The sequence below is a fragment of the Marmota marmota genome, unplaced genomic scaffold, assembly GCF_001458135.2.
Source record: "Marmota marmota marmota unplaced genomic scaffold, marMar, whole genome shotgun sequence".
NCBI classification, from domain to species: Eukaryota; Metazoa; Chordata; class Mammalia; order Rodentia; family Sciuridae; genus Marmota; species Marmota marmota.
The window spans coordinates 748,649-767,677 of NW_026000130.1; the positions used below are offsets into that span (position 1 = coordinate 748,649).

The following is a 19,029-nucleotide window of genomic DNA, read 5'->3' on the forward strand; positions in this document are numbered from 1 at the left end:
CGTCTGGTTCAGTGAGGGAACTGAGGAGAATTTTGCTTTCCTTTTCATTTTTCGCAGTCTGGCTGAACAGACCCTGCTTGCATGTTTTTTGTCCCCCTCAAGACCATTGTAGTCTCCACAGTTTCTATCATTTGGTGCAGTGTGACCCTCCAGTCTTCCATCTTAATAACTGTCAAACTCTTCACTGTCACCTATCCCACCTAAGGCCAGGGGCCTAAAGCTGCCCTCTGCCTCCCTGCCATTCTTGGGAGTTTGGGGACAGGAACTTATCCCCTGGGGATGGATCATTCATGCCTTCCTACTTTTCTTAGGGGAGATCTTCGAGCTGAAGGCAGAGCTCAACAGTGACAAGAAGGAGAAGAAGAAGGAGGCGGTAAAGAAAGTGATCGCATCGATGACTGTGGGCAAAGATGTCAGGTGTGCAGGAGTAGGCTGGGTGGCAGCCAGGTGCTGCTGACGGGAGGATGGAGAGCTTGGGTCCAGGTCAGATTCCTCCTTTAGTGTACCTAGAGACCCATGTCTCCCTCATACAGCTCCTTTTGTGAACCTTCTTTCCAAACAGGGTTTTGTTTGCACAGGAGTCGTGAGCTCAGATGCTGATGGGTCAGGTGATAATGGAATGAGTGAAGTGTACTGGGTTGAAAAGGCAGCAGGTGTTGGAGTGGGTGTGACGTGAACATTTGCAGAAGCTCCAGAGGATTGTTGCTAGCCAGGGAAGATGAACCCAGTGTGGCCAGGTCTTCTGGGTTTTAAAAAGAACAGGAAGTCTGGATGTTTTCATTTTTTAAATCACCAGACGATAGTGTGGTTCAAGCAAAGCACATCTACAGACTGGATTATTCTAATTTGCTGCCAGTGCGCAACCTCTGGTTTGCATCTGAGTTGGAACAGATCTCATGTAGAAATAGTGCCACATTGGGCTGGGGATGTGGCTCAAGCGGTAGCATGCCCATCTGGCATGCATGCGGCCCGGGTTCAATCCTCAGCACCACATACAAACAAAGATGTTGTGTCTGCTGAAAACTAAAAAATAAAATAAAATAAAATAAAAAAAAAGAAATAGTGCCACACCTTTGCTCCAGATTTTCCAGCGCCTGGAATGCCTGTTTTCTCAGCTTGTTTTCCCATCTTTTAAAGCCCATGCAAGATCTACCTTTTCCCTGTTGCCTTCCCTTATCGCCCAGCGTCCTGTTATAAATTCAACATTTGCTCTTTGTTCCTATCACCCAGCACTGATTCTTGACTATTCTTATTACTGCATGCACCTGTGTTTACCTGCCCATCAGATTGTGAAGTCCCCAAAGACAGGGATGGATTTTATAACAACTTAATATTTGTACGGTGCTTGAGAGTCTGCACAACACTTTTGGATATGATTTCTCAATAGTTCCTTACAGTTTTCATTGTAGGCAATGATGTTCTTACTGTCAGAGAAACAATATAAAGAAGGAAGAAAATGACCATCTAACGGTCATGTGGTTAGTGGCAGAACTAGAACTGAAACCCAGCCCTTCTGAAATTCAAATCCAGGCTGCTTTTGCCCAGCTTGTGTCTCAGGCCTGGTGCTGATGTGGAGCAGCTCCCTGGCATAATGGTCCCACAACATGATGACACTGCCCTGGACTTCCCCCACAGATTGCCCATCTCATTGCTATCCTCCACAAGGCCCTTCTGCCAACACTCAAAAACACTTACCCAGAGACTTGAGGAGGACGTATATATTTTTCTGCTGGAAAACTGGGCCTCCTTCCAGGTTCAGTTTGTTTCAGAGCAAAGCTGCTCTCCTTCAACTAGAACACTACTGTCACCTCCTCTCGGAGGAAATATCTTTGTTCTTCCACCTCCGAAGAGCTTCCTTTGCTGATGTTATGGGCCAAAGAGAGAAAGCCAGGCTCATCGGCACTCCCCCCTCCTCTCCTTGCCCCCTGTTCTTCCTGATGTGTCATCTCCCAAGGTGGTGTAGCATCAGTTTTAGCCTGGCAGGACTCCTGCCTGTGGGGGCTGAGGAAGTTCTCTTTGACCTTTTATGTCTCAGTGCTGCCATGTCCTTGTCAGTAAAAGCATAAGAAATGAGAGGGAAGGTGGTGGTTCCAGAGACAGAAAATTGATCTCTAACCACATTTCATTCTCAAAAGGGCCTGTGAATCTGGAACCATTGGGCACCTTGTTGTGAAGGGCTCCACCCAGTATAGCAGGGATCAAGAGCACACACTTTGGAGTTAGACCTGGCTCCTTAGGCAGGTTAACACTTATGAACCTCAGTATTATTGTCTGTAAAATGGGACACTCCTTGGCTTCTTGGGACGCTAAATGAATTGAAGTATGTCAGAACCTTAGCACTAATCCTGGCATGTAGCATGTACTCCATTCATGCTTTGCTGGTTCTTTCTTAGTGGGTGCCAGAGCTGGCCTTTGTGAAAGCAGCACATTCATCCCTGCTTCCCTATGACCCTCCAGAACCAGCAGCCCAATATAAGGGGCCCTGTTAAGTACAGAGGGGAAAATAAGTGTTTTCATTTACATAGCACCTCCCAGATACCAAGGACCAGATACGGTAAGTACATTGTCTCATTTAATTCACTAGGGCCCTGTAATGTGAGATGGGGTTTTTGTTGTTGTTGTTATTATTTTGTTTTTTTGTGGTCGTGAGCTTTTTGTTGTTGTGGTTGTTGTTGTTGTTGCAATGCTAGGGATTGAACCCAGGACCTCCAGTGTGCTAGGCAAGCTCTCCATCACTGAACTACATCCCCAACCCCAAAGAGAATTTCTGCTGCACCTTTCTTGCAAATGAGGAAACTGAAGTCCAGGGGCTGAAGGAAGCTTCCTAGTGTCATACAACTAGCAAGAGGCAGAACTGAGGGCTGGGGATATAGCTCAGTGGTAGAGCTCTTGCCTTCCATGCTCAAAACTCCAGGTTTGATAACCCAGTACTGGGGGGAAAAAATTAGGGCTGTCGCTTAATGATAGAGCACTTACGTAGCATGCCCCCAAGACTCTGGGTTCAATCTCCCGTGCCACCAGAATAAAAAGCCACAAAGCAAGAGGCAGAACTAGAACTGGGTATGGTGTAATACCAGGTACTCAGGTGGCTGAGGCAGGAGGATGACAAGTTCAAAGCCAGCTTTAGCAATTTAGTGTGACCCTGTCTCAAAAAATAAAAAGGGTGGGGGTAACTCAGTGGTAGAGCTCCCCTGAGTTCAATCCCTGGTACTAAAAAGAAAACAAAAATATATATAGACCTAGGTTTAACAGGCTCCAGAGCTCATATTTGAGGACTTTTTGCTTTTAAAATTACCCTTTGGGGCTGTGGTTGTGGCTCAGCACTTGCCTAGCACACATAAGGCACTGGGTTCGATGCCCAACACTACATAAAAGAAATTAAATAAACAAAATAAAGTCATTGTGTTTATCTACAACTAAATATATATGTTTTTTAAATTACCCTTTGACCAGGCATGGTGGCGCACACCTGTAATCCCAGTGCTGAGGCAGGAAGATCATGCGTTCAAAGCTAGCCTCAGCAATTTAGCAAGGCCTTACGTATCTCAGGGAGACCCTGTCTCAAAATAAAACATAAAAAGGTCTGGGAATGTGACTCAGTGATTAATTGCCTCTGGGTTCAATCCCTGGTACTAAAAAAAATAATAATAATAAAATAAAATAAAATTACCCCTTGGGCTTCTATTTCTCCTATCAAGTGTTCAGGGACCAGCATAGCTAATACCCTTATTTTATCAGAAGTCCTGTTTATCTTTCAGCTTCCCTCTTGCCCTCTGTCTCCCTCTTGCTCTTCCTATCTTCAGCCTGCCCCATACTGACATCAGTTTGTCCTTTCAGTGCCCTCTTCCCCGATGTGGTGAACTGCATGCAAACAGACAACCTAGAGCTGAAGAAGCTGGTGTACCTGTACTTGATGAACTATGCCAAGAGTCAGCCTGACATGGCCATCATGGCTGTCAACACCTTTGTAAAGGTGAGCAGGAGCTTGGTGACAATGGGTGCTCCCTGCTCTGTGTCCCCCATCTCTTTGGGGTGTGGTCCTGTGGCCCTGAATAGAAATATTCTAACCCCTTCCCAGATCTTCACACTGCTGCTTCCTTCCTGTGCAGGCTAAGGGCCTCTTCCTCCAGCAGAGGGCTCTCTTTCTCTCTGTATGCACACATACAGGAAAATGAGGGTTTCCTGGCAGGGTAAAGACTGAGGGTCATGGTGCTAGTGGTTGTGGATTTGAGAGCCTTAACTTCTTCACCTGTGAAATGGAGCCAATATTGTGTGTTTGCTGGGAGGATCAGAGAAGACTGTATGCAGAGTACCTATACAGCATCTGGCAAGGGCTTGGTGTCTATTGCATGGTGTTTACCTACAGTGCTGTTGATTATAGTTGGTGGTTATTACCCATAGATAGCCCATAGTTATCCCATAGCAACTGCCAGATGGTTCTCAGCTGCAGGCTCAGAGCTGCAGGCCAGGAAGAACTGGAAGCCACATGACTTGCTTGTTCCTGGCCCTGACCAATGGTTCCTTCCCCTCAGGACTGTGAGGACCCCAACCCCCTCATCCGGGCCCTGGCCGTGCGGACCATGGGCTGCATTCGAGTTGACAAGATCACTGAGTACCTGTGTGAGCCACTCCGGAAGTGCCTGAAGGATGAGGATCCATATGTGCGCAAGACAGCAGCCGTGTGTGTAGCCAAGCTCCATGACATCAATGCCCAGCTGGTGGAGGACCAGGGCTTCCTGGACACCCTTAAAGACCTCATCTCTGACTCCAACCCCATGGTAAGTCAACTGCCACTCACTGAGCCACCTTCTGGGTTGCCAGGGAAGACCTTGGCTTGACAGTCTGCTGGGCAGTCTCTTGTTCTTAGAAATCAGAGTTTTGCTGAGTGCCATTGTTCCTGTACCTTGTGGTGGTTTAGGAACCATCTTTGCAAGAGACTAGATCTGGATTCTCTTCTGTGTCCTCTACTAGCTGCCTGAATTTGGGCAAGCTGCCTAATGTTTTGGAGCCCTCTTCATCAGTAAAATGAATCTAATTCTCTATGATGGCAGGAATGCTGGAAGGTAATGGTCATGGCTTGCTACGTAGTGCTGTTGGTACTAGTGTCTTCTTTCCCTTCCAGTCGTTGTCATCGTCACTATCTCCTCACCAAGACCATATATAAGCTGTTCTTTTCTGTTTCCACATATCATCCAGGGATTGTAGAGGGTTGCCCTTGGAGTGGCATAGTGTGGAAGACAGAACACTAGAATGTGTCTGGGTGGTGATGGCAGCAATTCACAGAGCAGTTTGTAAATCAAAAGCACAAACCTCTGGCCTAACCATCTCCTGTCTGTCCCACGGGAACACTGATCACTCATGGGCACTGAGCAGTCAGTATAGAGACTGGCATTGAATGCACTGTTTGTTGAGGGAAAAGTTGAAAACAACACAGACCACACATAAAAACAGGTGCCCTGGTAAAGTGGATTGAGGGCCCAGGGGCCACCTATCAAGCTCCTCTGTATACCTACCTGTTACCATCACTTCTAGCAGCCTCAAGGGGATCTTCAGGAATCTTCTGAGAAGTACAATTGACAACCACTGAAACAAGCTGCTGTGGCTGGTAACCAGGCTCTTGTGTTAGGTAGCTGGAATGCTTTCTACCGCCAAGCACTTGGAGCTGGGGCTTTCTTGTTCTGTTTTGTTTTGTGCAATATGCTTATTTTATTTTAGTTGCAATTTGCAGAGGCATCAACAGGTTGAGTGCCTGAAGTGGGCCTTGATGAGACTTCAGACCTGCTTGCATGGTCATATTCCTTTCAGGGTGTCCCACTTCTGACTAGCTAGTGTCATTAGCCCCTTTGACCCCTGGCCAAGAACAGTGTCCCCAGGCTCTGCCCTTCCATCCTCTCAACCAGGTGGTGGCAAATGCCGTGGCTGCCCTCTCAGAGATCGCCGAGTCTCACCCCAGCAGCAACCTGCTTGACCTGAACCCACAGTCCATTAACAAGCTGCTGACAGCCCTGAATGAGTGCACTGAGTGGGGCCAGATTTTCATCCTGGACTGCCTGGCTAACTACACACCCAAGGACGACCGTGAGGCCCAGAGGTAAGCTGGATGACCCTTGCCAGCCCACCTGAACTTGATCCTGTGGAGGGTCCAACCATGAGCTAAGTGGGCCCCTTCACAGGGCTTTTCCCCTGGCACCATCTCTAAGTACACTTTCCTCGAGGGAGCCAGCCCACCCTTCATGTCTCCAGAGCCAGGCGTTCAGTAGTGTGGCTACAGGCAGTCAACTCACTTCTTGCTGTGGTTACAGAAAGGGACTGACCTGGGAGCTGACAAGAACCTCAGTCACCTCAGGTAGATAACGTCAGAGCTAGCTTGAGTGAAGAAATTAGCCATTCACTGAGTTTTCATAGGATGCCCTGGGCAATGCTGGACCCTCTGTACACATAGATAATCTTTAGAGCAACTCTGTGAAGGATACCTTATTATCATCTGCCATCTTGCAGATGAGGAAACTCTGGCTTAGAGAGGGTGCAGGTACCTAGCTGGGACTCATCTGACCCTTGGTCTCAACCAGCATGACATCCTGCCCCATTTGAATGTCCTGGCAGTGGGGGGAAAGGAAGGAGCTGACTTTTGTCTCATCTACTGTATGCCAGGCACTGCCCATTCTTTGTATGTGTTATCTCATGTAAGGGCCCCAGCAACCCTGTGAAGCAAGCTTCATTGTCTCAGCTTTATAGATAAAGAAACTAAGGCTTAGAGTGATGTGAGCCTGCTTGGTTCAGTTAGCAGGCACCATGATCTAGATCTTCCTCCTATTAAAAGACATGCTATCTTGATAACTAAACAGAACATATCCCCTGTCTATCTCTACTCTTTGCCCTCTCGGAACTGCTGGACCTCAGCATCTGTGAGCGGGTCACACCCAGGCTCTCCCATGCCAACTCTGCTGTGGTGCTGTCTGCTGTGAAGGTGCTCATGAAGTTCATGGAGATGTTGTCCAAGGACCTAGATTATTACGGCACGCTGCTCAAGAAGCTGGCCCCGCCCCTGGTCACACTGCTGTCGGCTGAGCCAGAGCTGCAGTATGTGGCCCTGCGCAACATCAACCTTATCGTGCAGAAAAGGTACAAAGGCCACCACACACATGTTCAGCGTGCACTCCTGGGAATGGGCTCTCAGTCGAAACTGACCTGTTACTGTGCAGGAAATCTAAAAAATCCCTTAACCCAGGGGTTATCAGCAGAGCACGTTTAACCCCAAGGACATTTGTGGTATCTGGGACACTTTTGGTTGTCCCAACTGGATACTGCTAGCATTTAGTAGATAGAGGCTAGGAACACTGCTCAGCATTCTACAGTGCTGGATAGTCCCCCATGACAAGAAACTATCTGGCCCAGAATGTCAACAGGGCCAAGCCCTTGAAGCCCTTGCCCCTTCAGGGAGCAGGCTTGGTAGAGGTTAGCATGGGGCTGCTGTGTGTGTGTGCGCGTGCGTGCATTTTTCTTGGGGACAGAATCCATAGGTCTAATCAAATTCTCTTGAGCTTAGAAGCCTTGGAGATGGTTAGGCATCAGCCTCTAGGCCTGGGGAAGGGGCAGAGCAAAGTCATCACCATGCCTAGCTGCCTCTTTCTCTATTCCCTGAGAGAATGACTGCAGTAAGCCTCTGATCCCAAGGTAAGGGGTCTGCCACCTGGGATTGGCAGGGGCTGAAACACATTGAGCAGACCCCTCAGAAGGGGTCTCTGGAATGATCTACTTTCTGAGAAGTGACTGTGAGTGAAGGAGTCCTGAAGCCCTGAAGGGTGGGATTGGCCTCCTGAGTTCTTCCCCCTGCCCTTTTGGTCAAATGATTTACTCAACAGTCAGGACTTGGCAGTAGCAAATGACCACAAAGCATTCATATGTTACAGTAGCCCCGTTGCTGGGAGCAGGGTACACAGAGAACAAGGGCTTATAGGCATTCTCTCGGAAGGTGGTACACCCTCTTTGTTGTAGTTAGAATCTGGTTCTTAGTATACTCTTGGGGATCCAGAGATATCAGTGGAACTGGGACATTTGTGAAGATTTGGGAAGTAAATATGGGAAAGCTTTCCAAGTACCTAAACATAGCCATCAGACTAGGGTGTTAAAGTTGCAGTGTGGGTCTTTACCTGTCAGAGCCCTTGGGTTACTGGATTTAGTAAGGTGTAGGGACTTGTAGATCCAGATCAGCATGAAGGGTTCCCTGTGCTATATTTAACATGGTAAATCTCTTAAGAAGTTGTCCCTATTGTGCACACCTGGCCTAGCCCAGCCCTGACACATGGTTAGGCAGGTTTTACCCAGTCCTGCTTACAGAAATCATCTTCCTGCTGCCCAGCTCCAGTCTTGCCTCCTCTCTGTAGCAGGACAGAGGCTCCTGGCTTGGCCAGGATCTCCTGCCAAGATCTGTGTGGCAGCAGTGAGTGCCTGGGCTGCTCCTCTTTCTGCCCTGACACCTCCCTTCTTTACCTTCTGTCCTCATCCCTTTTCCTGATGATAGAAAAGGTTTTGTTTTCAAGTTGTCATTTTGTGTTTTTGTATTGGTTTCTGTTCTAGAAAGGGCAAAGGAGTAGGCGTTGGGGTGGTGACTCTCATCTTGCTCCTGCCCTTGTTAGCATGTGACCTAGTATAAGCCTCACAACCTCACTGAGGTTCTCTTGACTAAGAAAAATGCAGTGGGTGGTGTCAGTTGAGGTCCAAAAACCATTGCATTTGAGGGAGGAGCAATGATAAATGTGGAAGTGTGCCTATGATCCCAGCAGCTTGAAAGCCTACAAAAGGAGAATTGCAAGTTCAAAGCCAGACTCAGCAACTTATCCAAGCCCTAACCAACTCAATGAGACCCTGTCTCTAAAATATAAAAAATGGCTGGGAATATGGCTTAGTGGTTAAGCACCCCTGAGTTCAATCCCTGGTATCAAAAAAAAAAAAGTGGAAGTGCTCAGCTGGTGACAGGTCCTGCCTAGCAAGTGCCTTCTCTAAGGCAGGAGTCCATCATGTTAGATGCTTCCTGACTCATAAAACCAGCAGATTGTGTAGGTGTCTGGGACAGGGCACTCAAGACCATGTTCAGAGATTTACCAGCAGGTTTCCTGGGATTCAGCATATAGTTATGCTTCTGGGTAAGATCTGTTAGAGTGGCATGTGAGGACACACAGCTGGATCATAAGGGGATAAATATTTCAGAGTCTGGAGGAATCCATGAGGGATTTCTCCTGGTCCCTCCCTCCCTTGGCAAGTTGGATAGAGCATACTCCACCCCAGTAACAAAGTATAGGAACACGTGCCAAGCGTGGTGGTGCATGCCTGTAATCCCAGCAACTTGGGATCAGCAGGAGGATTGCAAGTTTAAGACCAGCCTCAGCAACTTAGCAAGACCCCAAGCAACTTAGTGAGACCCTCTTTCAAAATAAAAACACATATATGTGGTTTAGTAATTAAGTGTCCCTGGGTTCAATCTCAGTATTTAAAAAAAAAAAAAATACAGGAAGACATGGAATATTTCTGCCAAGGGCAGCCTAAGTGAGACTTAGTTCACAAGGTTTTCATTGGGGGCACTCACCAGTTTCAGACTCTAAGAAGGAAAGCAGGTGTTAGGCATAAACTATATTGTTCATACATATGGCCTAGGTACAGTCAACCACCTTTATCATTCAGAGAATTGCCGCCACATGCCAGGCCTTTCTAAGATTAGCAGACACAAGCCTGCAGCATAGAGTTTTCCTGCAGTGTCATTCCCACTTCACAAATGAGGAAATAGAGTCCTGAGGTCACAAGCTGGGTTTGGAACCTTTGCCCGATAATTGCTGCCTTTGAATATGAACTGTCTCTTGCTGTATTTCCTCTCCCCTTCCTGAGGTGTGGACAGGCAATAACCAGGCAGAACTTTGCTCAGGCTTTCCCTGGGAATATAGAGCCACAACAGTGCCTTTGCTTCCCTAAACATCAGGCTCCACCTCAGACCCCAGAAATGTCTCAGCATATATGGAGAGTTTTTTTTCATGGGGTTCATGCCTTGCTTTCTGCTCTCTGGGCATCCTGCCCTGCCACCAGGCCTGAGATCCTGAAGCATGAGATGAAGGTCTTCTTTGTTAAATATAATGACCCCATCTACGTGAAGCTGGAGAAGCTGGACATTATGATCCGCCTGGCCTCCCAGGCCAACATTGCTCAGGTGAGCATAGTGTGGTTGTGCAAGGCACAGGCTTCCATATCAGATAGCTACCTCACCTACTAGCTCTGGTCTTTGGGTCAGATGATAATTCTGTGAACAGTTCAGAATAATGAGAATATTAACCATGGGACCTGGAGCTTCATAAGCAAATTTTTTATTTTTTTAATATTTATTTTTTAGTTGTAGTTGGACACAATACCTTTAGTTAGTTAGTTAATTAATTAATTAATTTTCATGTGGTACTGAGGATTGAATCCAGGACCTTGCACGTGCTATGCGAGTACTCTACTGCTGAGTCACAACCCCAACCCCTTCATAAGCAGATTTTTAAAAACTTTGATATTATGTTGTTAAAGAATGTTCTCCCAGTGCTCACTTCGGCAGCACATATACTAAAATTGGAACGATACAGAGAAGATTAACATGGCCCCTGCGCAAGGATGACACGCAAATTCGTGAAGCGTTCCATATTTTTATACAAACAAAGATGTTTGTCTGCCAAAAACTAACTAAATAAATATTAAAAAAAAAAAAAAAAAGAATGTTCTCCCAAGCCAGGCATGATGGTGCATGCCTGTAATCCCAATAGCTGGGGAGTATGAGACAAGGGCATTGAAGTTCAAAGCCACCCTCAGCATTGCTGAGACTCTATTCCTGAATAAAATATAAAATAGGGCTGGGGATGTGGCCCAGTGGTTGAGTGCTCCTGAGTTCAGTCCCCAGTATCCACCCTCCTACAAAAAAAAGAATGTTCTCCCAAGCTAGTCATATACATCTGTAATCCCAGCTATTCAGGAAGCAGAGGCAGGAGGATAGCAAGTTTAAGGTTAGCCTGGGCAATTAAGCAAGGCCCTATCTCAAAATACAAATTTTAAAAAGGGCTAGGGTCTGTCTCAGTGGTAGAACACTTGCCTATCATGCCTGAGGCCCAGGCCTCAACCCCCAGCACCAAAAATTAAGAACAAAGTAGTAGTTGGATATGTTAGTTAGATCATCCTACAACAAGAATTGTCTGATCTTGCCTTCCTTTTGGGGCACCTGGGTCTCTCCTTCCACCTCGCGTAGGAGACAGAATCCTCTCCTTCTGGGGATCTTCGCATTCTCATTACCCAGGAATGTTCCAGATGGTTGCCCTATCACATTCCCCCAGTCCATTTTCTCTGTTTGGGTTACAGGTGTTGGCAGAGCTAAAAGAGTACGCGACGGAAGTGGATGTGGATTTTGTACGGAAGGCTGTACGTGCCATTGGCCGCTGTGCCATCAAGGTGGAGGTGAGGAGGTTCTGGGACTCCTTCCTTAGCTGAACGAGGAGAAGAGAGCTGAAACCAATCTGATCCTGACTGCTTGTGGTCTAGGAAGACCTCAGGGTCACCATAGGAGCCCCCAAGACACCCATTATACAGATCCATTTGGGTTCCTTCTTGGTAGTTTCCTTTAAGCCTTCCAGTTGCTGCAGATTAAATTAACACATCAGCCAGGTGCAGTAGTGCACGCCTGTAATCCCAGCAGCTCGGGAGGCTGAGACAAGAGGATCAAGAGTTCAAAGCCAGCATTAGCAATGGCAAGACACTAAGCAACTCAGTGAGACCCTGTCTCTAAATAAAATACAAAATAAGGCTGGGGATGTGGCTCAGTGGTCGAGTGCCCCTGAGTTCAATCCCCAGTACCCCAAAACTAAAAAGAGACAAAAGAAAAATTAACACATCATATCATGGTTCACCTGTAGCATTAGCGAAGACAATGGGGCAGCCACCAGCTGGTGGTAGCCCTGGTAGGCTTAACTTCATTTCACAGAGCATTGGAGCAGGGGCTCTGCCTTTCTGATACTTCAGTACATATCCTGATTCAGCTACCCATGGATCTTTCTCCCAGCTGCCCAGACTGCTCCAGACCCTGTGTACTGACATTTCACCTCTTCCCATTCTCTGCTTAGAGAGGTATTTTTTGACTACCAAGCTGGACTCTCCTTAAATGAGTCCAGTGGTGTCTAGAGGATCTCGGATTAGCTGGTCACCCCCAGGCCAGACCCTTAAGTCATTTGGAGGCATTTCCCCTTGATGCTCATGACGGCCATCCTGAGAAATCTCTTATCCTGGGTCGTCAGCACAGAGTGTGGGGATAAAGGCAGAAGGACTGGCCCACACAGATTGTGAGTGGGTTTGACAACAAGAATCCACTTTATGAAACAAGGAAGAGTGGTTAGGTGAGGCTGAAGCAGAGTCACTCTGCCCAGAGGGCTTGGCCTAGAAGATCTCCAAGTCCTCCCCACTCTCAGGAGTGCTTCCCCTGGCTTCTCCACAGTCTCATCCTATCTCCATGTCCCTGCCCTCCCAGGACCATCATTTTGTACTCATTCTCTACCTTTGTTCCCTACCCCATTATCTGAAGGAGTCTGTCCTCTTATTCTTGTGCTGTAATGAGGAAGGTGGGTGGGGAGTGACTTGGGCTTTTTGGCCCAGCAGCTCTATTGGAAGTGGGGTAAAGGGACCTTGCCCAACCCTCCTCCTCTTTCCACGCAGCAATCTGCCGAGCGTTGTGTGAGTACGCTTCTTGATCTCATCCAGACCAAGGTCAACTACGTGGTCCAGGAAGCCATTGTGGTCATTAAGGACATCTTCCGCAAGTACCCTAACAAGTAGGTACCACCCATCCTCCTGGTGATGGAGCGATCTGGCTTTGCCTGTGGACAGGGTGGTGGGAAGGTAGAGGAAGGAGGGGCCTCTCTCCTCCCCTCTTCCTTCTGCCTCTGTTGTTGCTGAAGTATTCTTGGAAGAAAACTTTATTTTTTCTTGTTTCCCTTAAGCTGGCCCTGCTCTGCTCCCCAGGCCAAAATGTGGTAGATACAACTCAAATTCCCATTCCTCACCATCTCCTAGGGATTTGTTGCCTGTCTCTAGCCTCCAGTGGCCCTCCCCACAGGGTAAGCCAGGCTTTCTCAGTGCTCACATGCTGCCTGCTTCCTTCTTTTCCAGGTATGAAAGTGTAATTGCCACGCTGTGTGAGAACCTGGACTCCTTGGACGAGCCTGAGGCCCGAGCAGCTATGATTTGGATCGTAGGCGAGTATGCTGAGCGGATTGACAATGCAGACGAGCTACTGGAGAGTTTCCTTGAGGGCTTCCATGATGAGAGCACCCAGGTGAGCTTTCATGTGGTCAGTGCCCAACTGGACATGAGTCATGACCAGCAGCTCAAGCCCATCCTGCCCTGAAACCCTCCCCTCATACTGCTCTGCCCATGTGGACAGACAGCGACAGTGGATGTATGGCGGTTGGGTGTGGTCACCTTTCTTCACCCATGACAGTGCCTCAGTGAACATGGGAGATAGTCCACAGTGGCATGCAGGAAAGGTAGACAAAGGTCTCTGGGTTTGTTTTTTTGTTTTAATTTTTTTGTATTTGTAGATGGACAATACCTTTATTTTATTTATTTTTATGTGGTGCTGAGAATTGAACCCAGTTCGTCTCACATGCTAGGCAAGCACTCTGCCCCTGAGCTACAGCCCCAGCCCTGGGTTTGTTTTAATTGCATATTTATCTTTCTATAGGTAATCATTGAGTTGGTTTAAAATTGAAAAGATATGGAATAATAAACAGTAAAGTGTTCCTTCCACCACTTTTCCGGAAGCCACTAATATTCTTGGTGTCTTGGGGATATTTGCAGAGGTTGTTTAGGAACGCACCAGCAGATACACACCCCTACATGCACACACACGCTCACACATGGTCCATTCTCACTTTTCATGGTATTTGTGAGTTTGTTTTTGTTTTTTTCTTTTGCATGGGCTTACTCTCATCCAGCAAGGAAGTCCACGAACAGGGTAGAGGAGAGTGTGGTTGCAAAGTCACAAATCAAGTCCTCTGGAGACCAAGCAGGAAGCAGGTCTGATTTTATTGCGCAGTTATATATACTCGGGCAGTAGCTAAGCAGATTACAGGCAGCCACCAATACAGTTTCTTGCCAACTGTCCTTGCGGCGACCAATTGAGGAGCGAGCTGCAGAGCAAACGCTGTGACTGCAACACACGTAGTCTTATATCCAGTGCTGTGCCTGCGGGGTGAGCGGTTTGCTGCTCACACGCTAGCACAAGGGGAGTGGTTTGCCACTCAGGCACCCTTAACGTATGCCACGCATGCAGTACTCCATGCATTTGTCCCCACAATTGATTTTTTGTTTTTGTTTTTTTGTTTTGTTTTTTGTCATTACCAGGGATTGAACCCAGGGGTGCTTAACCACTGAGGCACGTCCCAACGCTTTTTAAATTTTTTGTAGTTTGGTACAGGGTCTCACTAAGTTGCTTAGGACCTCACTACATTGCTGAGGCTGGCTTTGAACTTTCGATCCTCCTGCCTCAGCCTCCCAAATCGCCAGGATTACAGGCATGCACCACTGTGCCTGGCTGGCATTTGTGTTCTTTAATCATTGCAGATGCTGAATTAGTAAGTACTGAACATTTGCTTTAAAAAGGAATATAGTTAGGTTTTTGTGAGTGTCTGGATACATTTTTGTCAGTCAATATATAACATTGTTTTTGTATTTCTGTTTAAAGACACCTTATTTAATATATATTACCAATTCTTTAACATTGAGTTTATGGCCAACACCACTGTAACTCGTGCCTGAACAGAACTTATTTGGCATGTATGTTTTATGCATGAGGCACCTCACAGCTTTCTTGTGCATAAGAACATGAGGCAAATACTTCAGCACAGCATTTGGGGGAAATTTTAAATGAAAGACTCAAAAATGTGGGGAAAAAAAGCACTAAACCTGGGAAGGATGCTTGTTTACAGTCTTTTTTTTTTTTTTTAGTAGTTGATGGGTCTTTTATTTATGTATATGTGGTGCTAAGAATCGAACTCAGTGCCTCATGGCTTGCTAAGCAAGTGCTCCACCACTGAACCACAACCCCAGCCCTTGTTTATAGTCTTGAGAGCTGAAGTGAGAAGGCAGAGTGCTGCCTTGTCCAACCTCCATTTGTAATGTGTGCGTGTTGAGCAGTTCCGAGTTCTCACTGCTCTGTCCGAATCTGCAGGTGATTACAAAAGCACCATGAGCATTGATTTGGGGGCTACAAGTGGATTTTAGCCAAGCAGGCAGATTCACAAACATGGACTCTGCAGATAATGAGTATTGTCTGTGAATTTATTTTCCTCTCATTTATTTTTTAAACACTACTGGCAGCACACTGTGAAAATTCAAGTTGTTCAGTGTCTTGCCTTTTCCCCTTAAAATATATTTGAAGGCCATGCTGTTATTCATCAATACTTTGTTTAATTTGAGAAGGCAGAGAAGGTGACCATTTGACGACTTTTTTTTTTTTTTTTTTTTGAGTACTGGGAATTGAACTTGGCCTCTAAGCCAGCCCTATTTTTGTATTTTATTTAGAGACAGGGTTTCACTGAGTTGCTTGGCTCCTCACTTTTGCTGAGGCTGGCTTTGAACTCATGATCCTTCTGCCTAAGCCTCTTGAGCCACTGGGCATTTGACTCTCTTTTAAGCAGTACCGCGACAGCTAGGCTGTGTGATGCACAACTGCGCATAAATCTGGAGAATAATCCTTAAGCAGAATGCTTAGAGAAAAGGGCTTGTGCATTTGAGATTTTCATAACTTTTGCCCAATTTCCCTTAGTATAGAGATTGTGCTGGTTTACTTCCCACTTAAGATGATGACATTGCCCCTTCCTTACCTCCTGACCAGCTGAGTGCATCCTCACACCTTTTTCTGCCCGTCTGATTGATAACTAGAGTAACCTTATAGTTTTGTGTGCATTTGTGTTGTGAGGCCAGGCCATTTGTCAATGGTATTTCCATTTCTGTGAACATGTGCCTTTAAATAGTGCGCCTGGTGGGGGCAGTGTAACCCAGTGGGTCCAAATGTAGGCCTTGGAATTGGAAATCCCAGGGTCCACATCTCTTGTCTACCCCTTCCTGGCTCGATGCTTTTATGCCTTATTGCTTTTCTCTCTGAGCCTCAGTTTTCTCTTTTATAAAATGAGAATCATTAGACTTTCCCTCATTCTGTTGCTATAAAAGTTATATGAGATGTCTTGTGTAGTGTCCTTCAAACGTACCCAGCTCGTAACAAGCACTCATTAATAAAAGTATTGGTTTGGGCAAGAACTATTTTCAAAAGCAAACTGGTCCAGGGAAAAACAGGACTGACTGGTTCATATAGCTGACGTGTCCTTTCAGCACAGTCCCTTCCCACACTCCTGGCTGCAAATGCTTGAGTGGTGGAAGTGGGGCTGTCTCTGCAACCCTCAGGTGGCTTCAGCTTTGGACAGGCTTCCAGGAGATGGGCTACCAGGGTTCAATAATTTCTGGTCTCTGTCCTTACAGCTTAATGATGCCCATGAAAAGAGAGTTTTCCCCCTCCACAGTCCAGCCAAAGTCCCCAAGGCCTGTTTGCATTATCCTAAGCCAGTTATTGTGGCTTCAATACTCCAGGTCCCGTAGATGCTTATCTCCGTCTCTGTAGATTGAAAGGAGTTGAGAGAAAGCAGTTCTCTGAAAGAAAGCCAGCATTTCTTTTGCCAGAAGACAGAGAAAATGCTCGGTGAACAAAAACAGTAGATGTTCCTCACAGAATCCTAGCACATAGTCACTCCTGCTCCCTGCCTCCAGGTTGTCTTAACTTCAGCACCTTGTCCGTCCGTTATCTCTGAGACACTTAGCATGGCCTAGGATGGTTTCTGCCTCTGCAGCCAAGTCCTACCTCGGGTGGCCTGTGGGGAGGGAGTGACTTTGCCCAGATATTCCAGTGAATCTTTTGCCGACCTCTCCCCCCTCAGCTAAGCCTGCTGAAGAGCCAGGATTAGAGAAGCCAAAGGAAAAGGAAAAGCTGAGCCAGGTGTCTGATAGGGCTCTAAAATTGAACCCAGGCTCCTTCCCTGTGTGTGGCCTGGGGCGTTACTTAAAATTAGCTAAGTCTATTTCCTTGTCTCTAGCACAGTGCTACCATAAAGATTGCAGGATGCTGTGTGTAAAGTGCCCTGTCCAGTGCTCAGTACACCATAGCTAGGAGTGGGGATGGTGTTTGCACCCTGGGTTCCCAAGACATTTCAACACTCTTTTAAGAATACTTGTTTAGGGCTGGGAATATAGCTGAGTTGGTAGAATGCTTGCCTCACATGCACAAGGCCCTGGGTTCAATCCCCAGCATCATAAACACACACACACACACACACACACACACACACAGGCACACACAACAAAAATACTTGTTTAGCCAGGTGTACTGTGCTCCTGTAATCCCAGCAACTTGGGAGGCTGAGGCAGGAGGATTCAAGTTCAAGGCCAAAGCCGCAGCAACTTAGCGAGGCCCTGAGCAACTTAGTGAAACCCTCTCTCAAAAAGGATTGAGGATGTCACTCAGTGGTAAATCACCAGGTTTAATCCCCAGTAATCACCTCTCACATGCACACACACAAAAAATACCTGTTTAGTGCTGTACAGTTTTGGAACTTGGCCTAGATTGTCTCAATCTTCTCATCTTGGCTCCTGGGCTTTTCTAGCTATGGAAGGGGAAGGAGCTCAGAAAGATCTTGGCCAGGGTGATACACGAGCTCTGCCTGCATTCATTGCATCCTTGCTGGATGGCGAGGGCTATAGCACCATGACAAAAAGGCTGTCCTGAATATGCAGGCTCATGGGGCATAAATGTGTCCAGAAAACAGAGCAGGGCCCTAGCCTTATGGACAGAGCACCCTCTGGCAGCAGAGAACAAGGCAGACCTGAGCCAGAAGTCAGCAGCCCTGACAGTGATGAATTGTTCCAGACAGCCAGCTGACTGAGTTGGGGAGTACTTGTAAAGAGTTCCTGTGTGGCGGTAGTGACAGCAGTGGTGATAATTGTTGTATATTAAGCAGAATACACACTAGCTTCTTTACATTTGTTGTCTGATTGGCTGTTCCCATTAACAAAGTGAGGTGGTATTGTACCCATTTTATAGATGAGAAAATATGACTCAAGGGGCTGGGGATGTGGCTCAAGTGGTAGCGTGCTCGCCTGGCACACGTGAGGCACTGGGTTCAATCCTCAGCACCACATAAAAATAAAGATGTTGTGTCCACCTAAAACTAAAAAATAAATATTAAAAAAAAAGAAAAGAAAAGCCTGTAATCCCAGTAGTTTGGGAGGCTGAGGCACGAGGAATGCAAGTTCAAAGCCAGCCTCAGCAGCTTTGCAAGGCCCTAAGCAACTCAATGAGACCCTGTCTCTAAATAAAATACAAAAACAGGGCTAGGGATGTGACTCAGTGGTGAAGGCCCCTGGGTTCAATCCCTGGTACCAAAAAAAAAAAAAAAGTAGTAGTAATAGTTAAATGACAAGTCCAGGGTTATCTGGCTGGGAAATGATAGAATGAGAGTCCAAATAAGGTATAATCTGACTCCAGCTCCAAGTCAGCTGCCATAGTTGCCATTTTCAGAGCTCACAAGAACTCCCTCCTACCTCTTATTCACAGACTATGGGTAAATGACATCCTATAGGCCACTGGCCAGGAGCTCAGGCCAAGTGTGGAAGCCAGGTCCTGAGCTGCCTTCTGCCATAGAAACTGCCAGTTCACTGCTCCTCTCCCATTCTCCCAAGTGTACTCAGATCACGGGGTCTGTGGATTGCTTAATCCCAGAAAAACACTGCATGTCCTTCATTCTGCCTCCTGCTGTCAGTCCCCCTGCAAGCCAGAGTAATTAAGCCATTCATGCCTTACTGGACAGGCCCAAGAGAGGCTACTACAACTGCTACTCCTACCCTCTTATCCCAGGACTGGCAAATGAGATTATGGCTAAGGAAGGACCATGTACAGTGACTTGCTCTTGCATGGATCTCTTT

The 19,029-nt window shown here is 46.8% G+C and overlaps 1 protein-coding gene and 1 non-coding gene across 8 annotated transcripts in view; both read left to right on the forward strand.

Moving 5' to 3' along the window:
* Positions 1-19,029, forward strand: part of Ap1b1 (adaptor related protein complex 1 subunit beta 1) — a 56,137-nt gene that overhangs the window by 22,997 nt on the left and 14,111 nt on the right. For 5 of the 7 annotated variants that reach the window (XM_048784917.1, XM_048784919.1, XM_015500205.2 and 2 more), the window contains 9 exons: positions 312-417; positions 3,838-3,973; positions 4,533-4,778; positions 5,901-6,091; positions 6,901-7,122; positions 10,075-10,195; positions 11,371-11,466; positions 12,715-12,830; positions 13,168-13,333. In XM_048784917.1, coding sequence (XP_048640874.1) covers positions 312-417; positions 3,838-3,973; positions 4,533-4,778; positions 5,901-6,091; positions 6,901-7,122; positions 10,075-10,195; positions 11,371-11,466; positions 12,715-12,830; positions 13,168-13,333 — 1,400 coding nt within the window. Of the gene's footprint in view, positions 1-311; positions 418-463; positions 484-3,837; positions 3,974-4,532; positions 4,779-5,900; positions 6,092-6,900; positions 7,123-10,074; positions 10,196-11,370; positions 11,467-12,714; positions 12,831-13,167; positions 13,334-19,029 lie in introns of those variants that run through there. The other 2 variants (XM_048784922.1, XM_048784921.1) reach the window with 2 other exon arrangements.
* Positions 10,564-10,670, forward strand: LOC125611139. The gene has a single exon (XR_007341280.1). It is a non-coding gene; the product is annotated as a U6 spliceosomal RNA (small nuclear RNA).